At 37.8% G+C, this 18,371-nt stretch overlaps 2 protein-coding genes across 3 annotated transcripts in view; both read left to right on the plus strand.

The window, feature by feature from the left end:
* LOC148068177 (uncharacterized) overlaps nt 1–11,835 on the plus strand; it is an 18,562-nt gene extending 6,727 nt beyond the window's left edge. For both annotated transcript variants that reach the window (XM_087804015.1, XM_087804014.1), the window contains exons 4-19: nt 1,157–1,384; nt 1,461–1,544; nt 2,790–2,895; nt 2,967–3,096; nt 3,986–4,229; nt 4,290–4,446; nt 5,778–5,862; nt 5,916–5,978; nt 6,049–6,251; nt 7,532–7,669; nt 7,743–7,930; nt 9,813–9,967; nt 10,034–10,279; nt 11,105–11,267; nt 11,333–11,419; nt 11,704–11,835. In XM_087804015.1, coding sequence (XP_087660141.1) covers nt 1,157–1,384; nt 1,461–1,544; nt 2,790–2,895; nt 2,967–3,096; nt 3,986–4,229; nt 4,290–4,446; nt 5,778–5,862; nt 5,916–5,978; nt 6,049–6,251; nt 7,532–7,669; nt 7,743–7,930; nt 9,813–9,967; nt 10,034–10,279; nt 11,105–11,267; nt 11,333–11,419 — 2,277 coding nt within the window. In that variant the 3' untranslated portion in view covers nt 11,704–11,835. The remainder of the gene's footprint in view (nt 1–1,156; nt 1,385–1,460; nt 1,545–2,789; nt 2,896–2,966; nt 3,097–3,985; nt 4,230–4,289; nt 4,447–5,777; nt 5,863–5,915; nt 5,979–6,048; nt 6,252–7,531; nt 7,670–7,742; nt 7,931–9,812; nt 9,968–10,033; nt 10,280–11,104; nt 11,268–11,332; nt 11,420–11,703) is intronic.
* Nucleotides 11,836–17,463: 5,628 nt separating this feature from the next.
* The window catches only part of LOC148068178 (trace amine-associated receptor 4-like), a 1,037-nt gene continuing 129 nt past the window's right edge, over nt 17,464–18,371 (plus strand). Inside the window, exons 1-2 of the mRNA XM_087803770.1 lie at nt 17,464–17,627; nt 17,690–18,371. The exon at nt 17,690–18,371 is cut by the window's right edge and continues 129 nt beyond it. Of these exons, the coding sequence (XP_087659896.1) occupies nt 17,464–17,627; nt 17,690–18,371 (846 nt within the window). The remainder of the gene's footprint in view (nt 17,628–17,689) is intronic.

Consider the following 18,371-nt stretch of genomic DNA (forward strand, 5'->3'; position numbering starts at 1 on the left):
CATCCATCCATCCATCCATCCATCCATCCATCCATCCAACCATCCATCCATCCATCCATCCATCCATCAATCCACAATGGTTTTGTGGTAAAGGCTTATTCTTCGTACAAACTAGTCTCTGAAAGTGAAAAAATGTGTTTTATTGGACCGTCATTTTTCACCCCTCTGGCTCAGCTCACATGCCAAAACCAAGTCAAGCATTAATTAATTAAGTTAATTAACTTAAATTAATTAACTTAATTAAGTTTATATGCCAGTAACACGCATGTTTTTTTCTGGTGATTAATTCTGTTTCTCTCCGAGTTATTTATTCAATTATTTGAGGTTTTTTTATTTTTTATTATTCCTATGAGTATTTTTTGTGTAGTTTTTCATCCAAACTGTTTCTATCTTCCAAAGTTGACTGTAGGTTGGAAGACCTACAGAAGAACAGAATTTTTTTTCCTGAACTATTGAGATACTAGTGATGGTCTGATGAAGCTTCATGAAGCAGTGTCATTGTTTTCAGAGTCCACTAGATGGAGTCTCTGCACTATTTTCCAACTGTTCTAATGAAACATCACATCATTTTTAAACTGATGGCGCCACCTACTGACCTCTAAACAACATGACAATGTTAAATGAAGCTTCATCAGACCATCACTAGTATCTTCATAGTTCAGGAAAAAAACATCTGTTTATCCAAGAAAAAAACAGAAGAAAAAGAATTACCCCAAAAAACCGGCAAGAAAACCCTCAGAAAACATGAATTATTGTTAATAAACTCACTTGCTAACAAGTACAAAGTTCTTTTGATCGCATAGTCATGATGAATTGAAAGCTACTAACGGTTGAGTGAGCTTTGATTGGTCGATCGATTTTCTCATGGATCGTTGGACGTAAGAGTTAGAACTGAGACACCAGCAGAAGTCTCTGGGCCATGTTACTTGTGGCAGAAAATGCAATTTAAGTGCAATAAAAAAGTGATAAAAGTTAAGACTTTCACACTCCAGAAACCCTGAGCCCTAATCAGATGAAGCCTCTTGATGCCCGATACAATATCGTCAAAGAGGCAGCTAGTCAATAAAGAACGCCTGATTAAATACTGCTGTTAATACCTCAAACTGGCTCTACATATATAAAAAATACATTATTAACTTCTTCTCTTTCATTACAGGTCGACTTCCTCGGCAACGAGGTCTCCGTCTGCTTCAAAGGCGGCTACGAACCGGAGAAGAAGAACGACTGTATCGTGGTGTCCAGCGGGACCGCCAGCGTCGGGGACTTGTCCGTGCTGACCAGGGAGATACCCACCGGGTCCGGGGTCCATAAAATGCTGCCGGACCTCAAGTACCCCGGGAAATGCGTGAACGTGATTCCGTTGAGCGACTCGGATCAATCTCCCGTGAGTCTTTAAGAAGATTGTGCGATGAAACGAGACGTGACAGATCAGAGGAAAGAAAACGTGGATTTGTCTGCAGATCAAACAACTGGAACTCGGCAATTTCGGGTCCCAAGCTATCCTGGCAATCAGGACCTTTTCTGGCTACACCAACAATTGGCTTGTGAGTATTTCCAGATCATTAAGCATGTGGAGTACCTTTCTAGAACGTTCACAAGGGTTTCAGCTTCCTAAGGTTACCATCCTACTGATGACACCATGCAAAAGTGAAGGATATCTGTCCTCTAAACCAAGTCTTGCATGTTTGCTAGTTTGATCTTGTAAATATGTATCATACACTTCATGTACTCAGCGATGTAACACTAACTTACTTCAGTTGTTCTTCCTAGTATTTGTTTACGAATCTTGTCTTAGTTTAGTTTTTGCCAAGCAAATTTCCCTTTTTTCACACAGGGTGAAACAGTTCCATTGATCCACTGTTAAAGCAACAATATGTAAGATTAAAGAGAGTGTTTCTGGCACCCCCAGTGTCATAATAGTGTAACTGCAATGCAGTGGCACATCTGTTACTTTGCTGACACGTGCATACAACATGTTACCTGTTATATTTCCATGGTTACTTCATAAACTCTCTCAGTACTTCTTATCTAAACACAGTCACTGACGCAATGCTGGGAAGTGGATTGATCGTCATGTGACTCGGGGTTGCCCAGAAAAAAAACGTACATAATACATTATAATACATTTAGTGCAAAAGTCAGGACTGTTCAAATTAAACTAATCGTTATATAAAACATAAATAAATAAACATAATAATGATGTCAAAATGTTACATACTGCCTTTAAGAAACATCTTAAGACGTTTTTATTTGTTCAGGCTTTTCCTTGATTTTCTGGAACTCCTGTTGTGTTATCAGTTTTATCTTGACCTTTAAAGTATTTACTTTATTGTTTTGATTGTTTAAGCGCTTTGTGACCCTGGTCTGGAAAAGCGCTATACAAATAAAAATTACTTTCTTTCTTACTTACTTACTTTAACCTGGAGGATAATAGAATAACTAAACTAGCTTTTTGTAGTTATTATTTTGTCTTTTGAAAAAAGACTTTTCAAGAGGTTTGAATAAAAAAAAAGGAATCGTTATATAATTTGAGCGGATAAAGAATATGAGCTTCTCGGGACGTGGAAAAAACATAGTGTCATCGCACCATTGGAGATCATCACAGCTCTGAGGGAACATCTCGTGGAGTAAACTAGTAAATCCAGATATTCTCGTTCAGGATGAACACTTCTGAAAGTGCTTCATCTTTCATCGAGTCAGAGGTAATGATTTGTCTGTGACGGCGAGGTTAGGATGATGGAGGTTTTTAAAAACATAATAAACACCTGCGATCCCTGAACTGGTTCCAGGTGGCGAACGCTCTGGTCGACGGTCTCTCAGTCCACGAACACAGATTCAAGAGAAGCGAGACGAGCGTCGGTGTCGTCGCCGACGTCAGCGGTTGTCGACTGTCAGGTAAAATAAACATAAAATAAATAAACGTAAATAGAAGTGGCAAAGAAGTCGCTCTCTCTCGCTCCCGACAGGGTTCGTCTACAAGTCCAACGTGACCGTGTGGGACGCCAGGATCTGCTCCACGGTGACGTGCGACGCGGACGGAAGCGCGTCGGCCGTCGGCGAGTGCGGTCCGAGCGAGAGCTGCGACGGCGCCGGGAGGTGATGTCACGTCAACTTTGATACGTATTTTAAAGCTCGGTGTGACGACGACGACTAGATTTGTGAGAGTGGTTTTGGAATTTACTTGTGTCTTGGAGCCTTTTTTAACTCTTCTCTCGCATGGGGTCGTGGGGGCAGCAGCTTCGGCAGGGAGGCCCAGAGTTTCCTCTCTTCACACTGAGGAGTCTCGTTTGCTATTTTTATTCTCTGTCAAAGGAAGACAAAAGGAATTTATCCATATAGGATAGATATAGTCCATATCGACTCAAGAAACTCTTTTGAGTTTTGCAACAACTCAAACATTTTAATAAACTTTTTTTAAGTCTATTTTTTCCCTGGTGATAATCTATGTTCTTCTGACTAATCTTTTTTTTTTTTTTTTCTGTTGTTTTTCTGTAATTTTGAGGGTTTTTTCCCGGCAAAATTGTCATCGCTGGTTTAGGAGTGTAAGGGAATACCCGCCCCAAAATTGAAATAAAAACATAAAAAAGCTAAAAAATATGGAAAAAAACTGGAAAATTTACCTCAAAACACAAACATTTAGCATTTTCAAACAATTGAAATGAAAATGATTATTATTAATAATAATAATAATATAATATACCACAAAAAGATTTATAAACTACTTAGAAAAGCTGAAAGAATTGACCTCAAAACGCATACATTTAGTATTAACAAAATCAGAAACACTATTAATTACTAAGAAAAATAGGGTAAAATAACCTCAAAACAATTATCACTAACAAAAACAGATTTTCTAACCATTAAAATGATTATTATTAATAATAATAATGAAATATACCGCAAAAAATTCAAACAAAGTACTCAACAATAACCAATAATATTTATAAATTACCCTGACATCTATTTTCTCTTCTTCCACCGTCAGCTGCCTCCTGAACATCGTTTGCACCATCAGCGCCTCCAACATCATCGACTTCAGCGGGAAGTCCCACCAGGCCCCTGACCGCTGCGGATACTCCCTCTTCAAATCCCCGACCTTCCCAAACCTGCAGGTGTTGGGATGTTTCCGGGATCGATGGCGCGCCGACGTCGGCATGTTCGACCGCGTGGTCGTGCGTCTGAAGCAAGAAAACGTGGACATCACTCTGGAACAAGCAGGGAGAGTCATGGTGAGTCTCCTGGTGCATGATGGGAGATGGGGATGTACTGACTGTTTGGGCCTCGTGAAGCTGGACGACACAGAGCTGGAGGTCGGTTCTGCTGCGACGGTCGTTCACGGGCTGGAACTCTTCAGGGACGAGGACGGAGTGACGGCGACTCTGTCCACAGACGAGCACGAGATCTCGGTTTTCTTCGACGGCAGCTCGGCTCAGATCAACATGGGAGGTAAAGACCAGTTAGGAGTCATAGAAACATGACTTAAAAATAACAATACATCACTTAACACAAATCAATACAAGTAAGTAAGTAAGTAAGTAATTTTTATTTGTATAGCGCTTTTCTAGACCAGGGTCACAAAGCGCTTAAACAATCAAAACAATATTGAAAAAAGTATATACTTTAAAGGGATAAGATAAAGTTGATAACACAACAGGAGTTCCAGAAAATCAAGGAAAAGCCTGGTTAAAATAATTAAAATAATAATAATAATCATGAAAAACACAAAATAATACCTTGAAATTACAAAAAAACAATTAATGAAATCAAAACCCAATAAACATTTATTTTATAAAACATATAATCTAAAGATAAATTAAACTCACAATAAAATAATAAAATAAATGAAAAAGGAGAACTCAGACTAACAAATCCAAACAACACAAAAACCTAGAGAATATATTAAAGTCAGAATAAAATATTGAATTGTTGAATTTAACATTTCCTATTTTTGATATATTTTATTTAACTATTTTAATTTATTAAATAATAATTCTAATATTTTTGAATTACATTATTTTCCATACATAGAGTGTGATATCATAATTCCAATAATTAAAAAATTCAATATTTTTTTATTTGTATCCTTTAAAATTCCATATAAAAAATAAACTAAATTAAACAGAAGCAGCGAATATAAAGAAACAACTAAAAATGTAATTGAGAAAAAAGGAAAATAATTACATTAACAAAGTAAAAACAAAAACACTAAATAAATGATTTAACACGTGACAATGTTTGAACAAAAAAAAAGAAAAAAAAAAAAGTGACAATAAATTACTAAAATTAATCAATAATTCAATAAACAAGTAAAAAAAAAGTTAAGAGAAAAAAAGGAAACTACAATTTGCGCTTGATGGATCTACTGACTCCTTTAAGAAACATCTTAAGACGTTTCTATTTGTTCAGGCTTTTCCTTGATTTTCTGGAACTCCTGTGTTGTTCTCAGTGTTATCTTGATCTTTAAAGTATATATTTTATTGAATATTGTTTTGATTGTTTAAGCGCTTTGTGACCCTGGTCTGGAAAAGCACTCTATAAAAAAAAATTACTTACTTACTTACAACAATTGTGAAAACACACACCAATCATCAAACATAGAAACATTATGTGTAATAAAGTGTATAAAGCAAGTGTTATTGAAAAGCACATTATCAATACTGTAGTAACAAAAAAGACCAAGAGGTGGCGCAGCTGAGAACATCTGAATCATGTGTGAGTACCCGGAGCACCGGATCTCCTCTGATCTGACCACAACATGGATCTTGTCTTGCGGTCAGGAGTGAGCGATGAACCAGAGCTCCACGGTTTATGTGCTGAAGGGAACTTCGTGAAGGAGGAAGCCTCTGACCTCAGCGACCCCGGGTAAGAAAACCATCTCTGGTGCTGGATCCAAGTTTCTCAAGTTCTGCTCGTAGATGCAAGACCCCGCACCAAGAGAAGGACAAAAGCGCCGTCGACTGTGCGGCAGGAACCGACTGGTGAACGACTGCGACCAAAAAGTTTTCAATTTTCTTCAGAAGTGCTTTTACTTTGAAATATCATTGTCAGGTGTAACTTCCTGCTGCAACCTCCCTTCACTTCCTGCCACCAACACGTGGACCCGCTGCCTTTCATCTCCATCTGCAAGGACACGCTGTGTTCTCACCCGCCCGTCGGCAACGTCAAGTGTCAGTTCATGGAGGCCTACGCCCGGGCCTGCTGGCTCCGAGGCAACATCACGCTGGACCACTGGAGGGCCGACACACACTGTGGTGAGTCTTTTATTTTGAAGGATCAATCATGGTTTAGAGATCGAATAATTCAAAGTCAATCATTTTATAATTTTTTTTTCATAAATCACCCACATTTATATTGTGTTTACCTTTAATCTGAAAATACCCATGTATGTATTAAATAATCATTTATGCTTAGTTTTTTACCACAACTTTTATCTCTTATTATTAAATCAAATAATTTCCTCTTTTTTTTTTATTAATTATTTGTATTTGGACTTTTTCTCCCTCCTAATCTATTTTCATATTTTTTTTTCAAATATAAATCAATGTAAATAAAAAAGCTACTTTCGACATAAATACTAAATCCCTTGTTATTGTAGCATATTTTGGTTTAAATCTGGAAAAAATAAACATTTAATTTTTTTAATTTTTAGATATTTAAAATGTTAAAATTAATTTCTTTAAATATAAATATATATATATATATTTCTTTTTTTTAATGAGAAAAATAATAACTACTACATTTAATGTGTAAATTTTTAAGGTAAGATAAAACTTTATTGATCCTTAGGAGGTCTCCTTCGGGAAACTGTTTTTGAGAAAAAAACATGATTATTCTATAAATTATTACATATTTAAAATGTTAAAACTTTATTTCTTTAAATATAAATATATACATATATAAAAAAAATGTTTTATTAAAAGGATAATTACTAGATTTTGATGTTTTTTTAAATCTGGAAAAAATTACATGTTAAACAAAAAAATAAACTTAATTTGATTAAATATATATATTCATACAAAATTATTTTTTTTAATTAAAAAAAAATATAATTACTATTTTTTTTATGTTGTTTTAAATCTGGGAAAAAAACATGATTTATCTATAAATTACATTTTAAAAAAGTTTAAAAATGAATTTCATTAAATTTAAATATATACATACATAACGATTTTCTTTTAATGAAATAAATAATTATTATTACATTTTAATGTTTTTTTTTAATCTGGGAAAAAGTACATGATTATTCTATAAATTATTACATTTGTAAAATGTTAAAACTTAATTAAATAAAATAAAAATAATTAAAAATATATATTTTTTAAATTAAAAGAATAATAATTATTAAATGTTGATAAAAATAAAATGTATGGGAAAAAAGTATATATTTTAACATTCATAATGATATCAAATTAAAATTTCCTGGATCTTCTGGTTATTGAAGTTACATATTGTTTTGTTGTACCAACGTATTATATCCAATATCTCACAATGTAAAAAGAGATACATGCTGACTCACAGTCTCCGTCCTCAGCTGTGTCTCCTCACGTCTTCTGTGACGACAAACACTGCAGCGACCACGAGTTTTGTGGCGAGAGACACAGCGGCAGCAAGAAGATCTGCGTCTGTCGAGCCATCTACGCGTCCAAGTACCGACCCACCAAGTCCTTCGGTACCTCCTGCACACACTTCCAACACCTCCAGAGAACATGAACCAGACAGAACTTCTGTGTTTCCTCCTGCAGGAGAACCGACCTCGTGTGAGCATCACTCGTCGCAGGTGCTTCTGGCTCGTTGTCTTCTGGACGAGCGAGGCATCGACTTCAGAACGCTGCACCTCAACGACGCCAACTGTCGAGGAGTTTTGGACCAAGAGACGCACATGGTGACGTTTGGCTTCAACAGCAGCAACACCTGTGGCACCGTCGTCAAGGTGTGTTCACGTCTTTAGTGTCTGATGTTTGTATAACAGACATTTTTATCAGGACGTATGGAAGTAGATCAGTGCCACCATTATTGAATGGTTTAACTTTTTATTTTTGAAATGCTTTATTTATTTTTAAACCATTGATATTTTTTTATTAATTCAAAAATTAATATTGAAAGGTTGGATTTGTTTTTAATTTAATTACATTTTAAAATATATATACTGTATATTTCAAAATGAATTGCTTTTTTTATTATAATATATAAAAAAAACTCTTTCATTATTATGATCAACAAACGACTACCGCAAACAATAAGTAAATACAAATACACAAGTAGCACGTGGCAACGGAGCTAGAGGTTCCAAGACTTACAGAGGTCACTCGTAATGTTCTTAAAATCCCCCATAATTAATGAAAACAAGGGTCTATTTAAAATGTTACTTATTCAATTAACAACATTAATTTAATTAATTCAATCTTAGAATTGCATACGAGGTGCTCATAATACGGTTCTCACAATGCTTTGCCGCCCAGCCAACCAATCACAGCTGACACGGACTTTTGACATAGCAGTATGAACGTATAATACAGTACTATTGTAAATAATCAGCCCTCACTTAATAAAGCAGTAGAAAATAGAAAGGCATCATGGGAATAAAATATTTTGTTGGCACCATAAGTAAGGTAGATGCAACAATTAGTGTCTCCCACTATGTTTTGAGCTTGTGTTTAAGTTGATATACTTTACAAAAAATGAATAACCTGTTTGTAACAAAGTGAATGATTATAAGGAACATCTATCTATCCATCTATCTATCCCTCCATCCATCTATCTATCCCTCCATCCATCTAGCTATCCTTCCATCCATCCATCTAACCCTCCCTCCATCCATCATCCATAATAATAATAATAATAATAATCTCTATTTATATATCCATCCATCCATCTATCTAGCTATCCCTCCCTCCCTCCCTCCATCATTCCATCTATCTATCTATGCCTCCATCATCTATCTATCCATCCATCCATCCATCCATCCATCCATCCTTCCATCCATCCATCTAACCCTCCATCATCAATCTATCTAGCGATCCCTCCATCCATCTATCTATCTAGCTATCCCTCCATCCATCCATCTAACCCTCCATCCTTCCATCTATCTATCTATCCCTCCATCATCTATCTAGCTATCCATCCCTCCATCCATCCATCTAACCCTCCATCATCTATCTATCTAGCTTTCCCTCCATCCATCCATCCATCATCTATCCCTCCATCCATCCATCTATCATCCCTCCGTCCATCTAGCTATCTAGCTATCCATCTATCCCTCCATCCATCCATCCATCATCTATCCCTCCATCCATCCATCCATCTAGCTATCCATCTATCCCTCAATCCATCCATCCATTATCTATCCCTCCATCCATCTATCCCTCCATCCATCCATCATCCCTCCATCCATCTAGCTATCTAGCTATCCATCTATCCATCTATCCCTCCATCCATCCATCCATCATCTATCCCTCCATCCATCCATCCATCATCTATCCCTCCATCCATCTATCCCTCCATCCATCCATCATCCCTCCGTCCATCTAGCTATCTAGCTATCCATCTATCCCTCCATCCATCCATCCATCATCTATCCCTCCATCCATCTATCCCTCCATCCATCCATCTATCATCCCTCCATCCATCTAGCTATCTAGCTATCCATCTATCCCTCCATCCATCCATCTATCATCCCTCCGTCCATCTAGCTATCTAGCTATCCATCTATCCCTCCATCCATCCATCTACTACGTTCTTGCTGCAAATCTTGTTGCTCTAAGTAAATGTTTCAGCTCAACTGACAACCTTTGTTTCCGTCAACACACCTGCAGACCAAAGGAAATCAAGTCATCTACAAGAACACCATCTTAACACGGGAAGTCTCCAAACCCGGAAAGATCGTCCGCCACAACAACTTGGAGGTCGACTTCTCCTGTTTCCTCACTCAACCCGACGTCAAGACCTGGGCCATCAAAATAAAGCAGAGGTGAGGGTTTTACAGGTGAATCCTCCTCGACGGCAGCTCCTCCTCCGTCACGATTGTCCTTCGCAGCCTGGCGGTCAACCTGCTGTCAGCCGGGGAGTGGGATTACACTCTGGCCATGAGTTTGTTCACCGACCCCGAGCTGAACGTCAAGTACGTGGAGAGCAACGACGTGGAGATAGACGAGACGGTCTGGGTGGAGCTGAAGACCACCGGCCTGGACAGCAAACTCATCTCGGTGGTGACCGAGAACTGCTGGGCGACGGCCGAGCCTTCGCCCAACTCCAGCCTGAGATACGACCTCATCATCCACGGGTCGGAAAACTCATCTATACAATACAAATACCTTCACTTCGATACAGGCTACCGAAGTTTTTTTCTTGAATCAAGGAAAGAGAATAACACCACATACAGTACAAATCTAGGGTAACATTTTTCAGCTTTCGCTATTTTCAAATACAGGCTGTTTTCTTGCAGAAATAATGAATAAAAAATAATCTCCAGTGAAAGAAACGTTGCCAACAAATGACAAATTAATCCTATGTTTACCACCTTTGTGATTAGTGAGTTTTTCTTCAGAAAAATCAACATATTATAAAGTGTTTATACTTGAAAGACAAAGCATGTACCAATACTCTGTACTACCAAAGCATTTTGGTCGGTGCTAAAAAATAACCAAAGTTCGATACCCAACCCCCGTCACAATACAGGGACGACGATCCGATTTATTGCAATACTGAAGGATACATTTGTAGTATTTCCCCAAGTACTTGACTCTGGTGTTGTAGTATTTACAGACCACATGACTCTTGACAAAGTTGTAACTGATTTCATTTGTTTTCAAACCAAAATATGTCCAAACAACAGCTTTAAAAGCTGCTGGAGTCGACTGTATCCTCTGGTCCTCAGTCATCACCAGAATCAAACAGGATCTTCTTGTTGCTTTTACTAAAGAGGACGTAATAACTGCTGCCATCTAGTAGCCGGAATTTTAATTTCAACACAAAAATTAACAAACAAAATGAATATTTGTAATATTAAAAAAATAAAGAAAAAATATCGCAATAGATTGATATATATGTTCAATATTTTCTCACACTTCCTGTTGATAATGACAAGTGTGACTCTGCTGACCAACAGATGCCCAAACCCAGATGATTGGACCGTGAAGACCAAAGGAAATGGATTTGGAACTTCCAATTACTTCTCCTTCGACGTCTTCCAGTTCAGCGACCACGAGGGTGGTGTGTTCCTGCACTGCATAGTAGAACTGTGCGTCAGGAAGGCCAACAACTGCGTCCCGGTAACACGAGTCTAGAACATCTGTTGTTTCAGACATCATAGTAAGTCTTAACTTTTGTTTTTTAGAGATGCAATCGTGGAGGAAGATCACGCAGATCAGTCAATGTCTCCAAATATGAGCCGGCTTTGATCAGCATGGCCTTGACTCATTGAGTAAGTAAGACTGACTCACAAACTTCATATCCATTGGGGCTATTTGGGACCTTTTGGCAGATTTCAGACACATTTTCTGTTATAAGCTGTAATGATAAGAATGTAAAATTTAAAATTGAATTTGTGAAGATTAAAAGTGATACAATCCTTTCATTAAACAAGTCCAAAGAAGTGTTGATGATGATGATAAGTTGAATTTTGTGTGTAACTAGTTAAAAATATATAATATAGGAGCTTTTATTTTGAAGTTCTGAGTGAGATCTCTTCCATCTTTCTCTCCGTAGATGTTCGCAGATGAATCCATCTCTGCTGGTGATTCAACGAATCCTTTCTCTTACTAGTTCTTGACAGTATAGGAAAATGTTATGGGCTTCAAAATGAATATTAACGACAGTTTTCTGACACCAAAGCAATTAAAAAAAACTTTCCTGAAACCTGCAAATGCCTCTTTAACCAAGTTTTTTGTTTTTTGTCAAATGGATATTTGAATTTTGGAGGTGAAGGAGACATCGCTGATGTCTTACAAATTAAGAAACATCAGAAAATCTCACCAGGAAGATAGTAAAGTTAGTAAGTAAAGTAAAGATTAGTTGTAAAGTGCCTTTCTAGACCAGGGTCACAAAGCGCTTTAAAACTTTTTTAAACAAACAAAAACAATATACAGCAAAAATATATACTTTAAAAGATCAAGACACATAAGACAAACACAGGAGTCCCAGAAAATCAGGGAAAAGCACAAATAAAAATGTCTTAAGATGTTTCTTGAAGGAGTCAGTAGATCATCAAACACAGAGATGGTTCCAAAGCTTAGGAGCAACAGTCTGGAAGGATTTCTCTCCTCTGGTCCTGGACCGTGTTCAGGAACCATCAGTAGATTCTGATCCACAGACCTCAGAGCCCGAGCTGGGCTGTAAGTCTGGATCAGATCACTGATGGAAGGAATTTGAAAATGGATCCTGAAAGAAACTTGCAGCCAGTGAAGAGTTTTAAGGATCGGGGAAATGTGAGTTCTTCTACTAGAGCAGGTCAGAATTCTCGCTGCAGAGTTTTGTATCAACTTCAGGCGAGACAGATCCTTCTTGTTTAGACACCAAAATAAACTGTTACAATAGTGTAAATGACACAAACGCATGGATTAAAATCTCCAGATCGTGTTGTGACATCATTTTCCTAAGGTTAGAGATTTTTCTCAGTTGAATGAAACAGTTTGTGGTCAGTTTTCTGCAGTGTTGAACTAGACCATTAGAACACTAGAACAACATAAGAACATTCAGTTCAAAACTGTATGAAAAATATGAATTACAGTTTCGGTCCTCTGTCTTTTAATGTCCAATTTCGGACAAGGTTATTTCAAACAGGAAGTGAATAATTTTCCATTTTAGGGATAATTTCCAGTACTTAACTACCAAGTATTTAAATATGCACATGTATCCTCAGTTTTTGTGCCCAAAAAGTAGCTCACTCAGATCAAGCTTTGCTGAAAACCCTCAGAGGCCCAGCAGTGACAATAACACACGATTACCTCACAAGCCCTTCACACCTGCTGATAGATGGCGCCGCCGCAACAATTAAAGGTGTGAATCAAAAGGCGTGTTATGATCAATACCACTCAAAACAAGTGTCAGGAGAGGATCGTCTTGTTTACATAAACATGTTTGTTCAACCTGGTTCCTGTCATGGTCTCATGTCATCAGACACACAATCTTCAGAGACACACCGGCCGACATGAAGGGAAATTAAGTTTTTAGGTTAGATGGATGAAACTTGTTATACTAGTTTAGACTAATGATTCATGTCAAATTAATTAAAAAGGTTCAAAACGTTTTATTGAAGTGTAGAAATTATGCATTTTCAACATTATTCCAAATATAAACGAATACTTTTTATCATATTGACGTCATTTCTCACAAGAAAATATACAATTTATCCACGTGTGGAACTAAAAAAAAAACTTAAACCCAGGGGTGGGTTAAATATAATCTAATTTTCTGAAGGGCATCATTAAATATTGTGTTTGGTGGGGCAAATCAAAAAAAAGAGACACATAAAAAGCCTTAAAATTAGAGTAAAATGTAAAATGAAAAGGACGGAGGGAAAAAAAAAAGTATTTTCCCACATCCTGTTTGTCAGGGGTCAACATTTTTAGCAGTTACGGTTGTGGGTCTAATGAACTGATATGTCACAGTACAGATTGGAATCCAGTAGGATCTGGAATCCTACTTGTACAGATTGGAATTCCAATCCTACTACTGAACTGGGATCTGAATATTGGAATTCCAATCTGTCCTAGGATGATTCCAGATTCTACTAGTGAATACCAATCTCTACTAGGAGAGATTGGAATCCTAATACTGTATTGGGATCTGAATATTGGAATTCCAATCTGTCCTAGGATAATTCCAGATTCTACTAGTGAATACCAATCTCTACTAGGAGAGATTGGAATCCTAATACTGTATTGGGATCTGAATATTGGAATTCCAATCTGTCCTAGGACAAATGGGAATTCTACCAGGACAATCTCCAATTCAAATAGGATAATTTCGGATTACATCAAACCCTAACCCTAACAGATTGACAAATTGGAATTCCAATATTCAGATCCCAATACAGTAGTAGGATTCCAATCTCTACTAGGAGAGATTGGAATCCTACTACTGTATTGGGATCTGAATATTGGAATTCCAATTTGTCAATTTTTCACTAGTAGAATCTGAAATCTTCCTAGGACAGATTGGAATTCTAACATTCAGATCCCAGTTCAGTAGTAGGATGGCCTGGGTGCCATCCTATTTCTACCGGGGGCTCCTACCCTCGATACCCTAAAAAGATAATCTGGGATCACTTGACCCGCTTCCGTTTTGGAATTTGAAAATTCCTCCCAACTGTGGCTGACGCGGAAGCCAAGGCTAGTGATACTAGTAGCTTGATCGAAAATTTCGTCTGTTCTTGCTGATTTAGACGGACTTTCAGAGCTGAAACGTGAGCAACATGAGGCACTGAAAGCTTTTCTTACCAGTAAAGATGCTTTCCGGAAAAGATGATTTCTAAGCCCTACACTCATTACTCAGTGTAATTGTTAACGTAGATATTCTATGTTTTTTATCTCTTCTTAATCTCTGATATCTTCCTACGTTACCAACATTAATCTACTTCGAGTTTGACTCAAGATATACTTTATAAGTTGATTATTTTATTTTATTTGTCTGATCAAAACACTTTTGTCGTGTGGTTCCACGAAACAATAAATACTAAATGTTTAAAATGTTATTTGAGATCAAACTATTCATTTTTATTTCACAACTCAACAAAAATCCGCACTTAAACATCATTTTTACCTTTTTTTTTTCAACTCTAACAACTAAATGTTTTGTGTTGTTTGTAAAGTATCTCCTCAATAACAAAAGTCTGCACTTGAAAACAAAGAGAAACACGTCCGTCCCTGGTGGAGGTTCTTAACACCTGCTGACATCAGCAGCAGATAATGACGTTAATGTGTTTGGAAAACACATGTTGAGAGGAAACAAATAACCTATATTGATATAGTATCTGGAAAAAAAATATGGTAATATATCGACAGATAAGACATTTTTTGCATCCAAATACTAAGTAATAAGTGACATTAATTGAATTAAACTTTCAGCAAAACTTTTAGCTCCCCTTTAGATTATCTTTTCTGTCTTCTTATACAAGTGCATGTTTTTCATTGTTATGGTTCCTTGTTTTAAACCACTGATTTAAAGGTACAACAAATTAAATGTTTCATTATACTATAATCATGAGGACGTCAAAAAAACAAAAACAACACAGTATTTGGTTCAACAAAGAGAAAGAAAGAAATTCACTAGATCATGATATGGACCATTTTATATTTATATAATAATATAAACCACGTTATAGATTCTCTATAGAAGAACTTAAAACTGTCTAACATACCTCAGAAACTGCTTACTTTTCATCTCCCTTCATTCAAGAAGTGACATTAAACACGACAAAATTGCAACAATATAAAATAAACAGAAAAGGCAGAGAGGAAGATCAAGTTTGTACCATATGTTACTTTGTACTGCAGTCAGAGCAGTAAACCAACAACAGTACCTACTACATTAATACCCTCAAGAGGTAGAAATATCAGAATTAAACATATTAAACTAACTCAACAGCTAACCAGAGTAAAACAAGAACAACTTTTTAATATGAAAAGCAACTGCCATAGCATAAATCGAGGCACTAACCATTATACCTATGAATATAAATAGGCTTTTTTGTAAAAGTAATGACGAAATTATTCCACGTATCAGCTCTTGTAATTGTTAAAATGTAAAGCAGCATAGAGGCCCAGACCAGACACGGAGACTCAACAGAACGACTTCTTCTTTAAACTCTTAACACAACATTTTTTAAGCAGTGGAAGAACAAAGCAGATCCATTTACAATCTTTTATGCTTAAATTATCCTAATATTCTCTGTGTTTGTCTTCATTTACCAAACACATTTCTTTACTTCCACACTCCGGAGTGATCAATAAAGTTTATCTATATCTATCTATTTATTTCTATTATTTTTACTCATATTGTTGAAATCTATAATCCCTGTCCATTATCGTATCTTAAACACTGACATCAGCCTATGTTGATTGTGAGTCAACCACCGGATTTGTCACATGTGGTTTACACTGTGATATTTTATTTTCACGATACTGTATCGATATTTTTTCAGCACTTACTATTTATTTTAATTTTTCTAAATGTTTTGGTTAAATCATTTATAAAACATTTTTCATCCACAATTGTTTTATGGCTTACATTTCTATAAAGTGTGTTTAAAAATCAAATAATACCATTTTTATCTACAATTAAGATGCAAATATTCACAGCGTATGTTAATTTTTTGTTTTACAATTGAACTCCAGGTCACTAGATGGCACTAATCATAACGCAACTTAAGGAACAATGTAATCCAGCAAGACCCCGGCGATGACTGAGTACAAGAAGATACAGTGACTGCAGCAGCTTTTTTAATATTTTGGTTTTGAAAACAAATGAAATCAGTTCCGACTTCGTCAAGAGTCATGTGGTCTGTAAATAATACAACACCAGAGTGAAGTACTCAACAATACTACACATATATCCTTGTTACTACAGTATCACAATATATCGTATCAATGACCCTGTATCATGATACGTATCATATCATCAGATTTATGCCAATACACAACCCTAGTTTCCATCCATCCATCCATCTATGGTTTCTATCCATCCATCCATCTATGGTATCTATGGTATCTATGGTATCTATGGTATCTATGGTATCTATGGTATCTATCTATCTATCTATCTATCTATCTATCTATGGTATCGTGTCCATCCATCCTATCGATCCATTCATCCACCTATCTATTTATCTATTTATCTATCTATCTATCTATCTATCTATCTATCTATCTATCGTATTGTTTCTATGGTATCTATCCATCCATCTATCTATGGCATCCATCCATCCAATCGTATCGTATCGTATCGTATCGTATCGTATCGTATCGTATCGTATCGTATCGTATCGTATCCATCCATCCATCCATCCATCAATCATCCATCCATCCATCTATCCATCCATCCATCCATCTATCGTGTCTATCCATCCATCGTAACGTATCGTATCGCATCGCATCGTATCCATCCATCTATATCTATCTGAACCTGTTCGTAGCGTAATTTCTTTGCTGGTATCGAAGCCAAACTGCTTGATTACATTGACGACACGTGACCAAGTCTTTGGATATAACAAGAATTTAAAAAGTGTTTAAGCTATTATTGCTGTTAGTGATTAAAAACTCCAGAAAGTAAAAGGTTTATGAGACACTTAAATTATCCTTCACAAACGAAAAGATTAAAGAAGTTATTCTCCGACTTAATGTCAAAACACCGGGGAGGCTGGTCTCCATGGTGATGTCAGAAGGAGGAGACGGCAGCAGAGATAAAAAGAGCCGTGAGGAGCATCGGTGTTGGTCCGGGAGCTTCAGCTCCTCCACCCTGATCATCAGGATGATGACGATGGAGGGAGAAGAATTATGCTACCCTGACGCCAACATCTCATGCAAGGCTCCTACACACCCGTACGCCCTGACCTCATGTCTCCTGCTCTCCTTCATCTCCTTCCTCACTGTGACGCTCAACGTCCTGGTCATCATCTCCATCTCCCACTACAGGTGAGTCCGACACCCTCGGAGAGGTTCGTCGTGACCGAGGTTTGTCGTCTTTCCTCCTCCAGGCAGCTCCACACCCCCACCAACCTGCTCCTGCTGTCTCTGGCCGTGTCGGACCTCATGGTGGGCCTCCTGCTAATGCCCGTGGAGATCATCCACATCCAGTACTGCTGGTACCTGGGCGACCTCCTCTGCTCGCTGTACTACGTGGTGGACTACATCATCACCTCGGCCTCGGTGGCCAACATGGTGCTCATATCGCTGGACCGCTACGTGGCCGTGTGCGACCCGCTCAGCTACACCACCAAGGTCACCAAGAGGAAGGTCCAACTCTTTATCTGCCTGTGTTGGGTCTGCTCTGTCGTCTACAGGGTCCTGCTCTTGAACCGCCACCTGAGGAACCCGGGCCTCTCCAACCAGTGCAGCGGCGAGTGCGTGGTGGTGATCAGCTACGCGGCCGGCATGATCGACCTGGTGGTCACGTTCATCTTGCCCATCACCGTCATCACGGTGCTGTACATGCACGTGTTCGTGGCGGCCTTGACTCACGCTCGCGCCATCAGGACCACCGTCACCGTCACGTCGCAGGCGGGGAGTCTGAAGTACAGGAAGGAGACCAAAGCGGCCCGGACTCTGGGCTTGGTGGTGGTCGTGTTCCTCATCTGCTTCTGTCCGTACTACCTGCCCACGCTGGCGGGCGGAGACACGCCGGTGGTCACCTCGGCCGCCGCCGTGGAGATCTGGTTG

This window comes from Callionymus lyra, chromosome 12, assembly GCF_982586985.1.
Source record: "Callionymus lyra chromosome 12, fCalLyr1.hap1.1, whole genome shotgun sequence".
Taxonomy (NCBI): domain Eukaryota; kingdom Metazoa; phylum Chordata; class Actinopteri; order Syngnathiformes; family Callionymidae; genus Callionymus; species Callionymus lyra.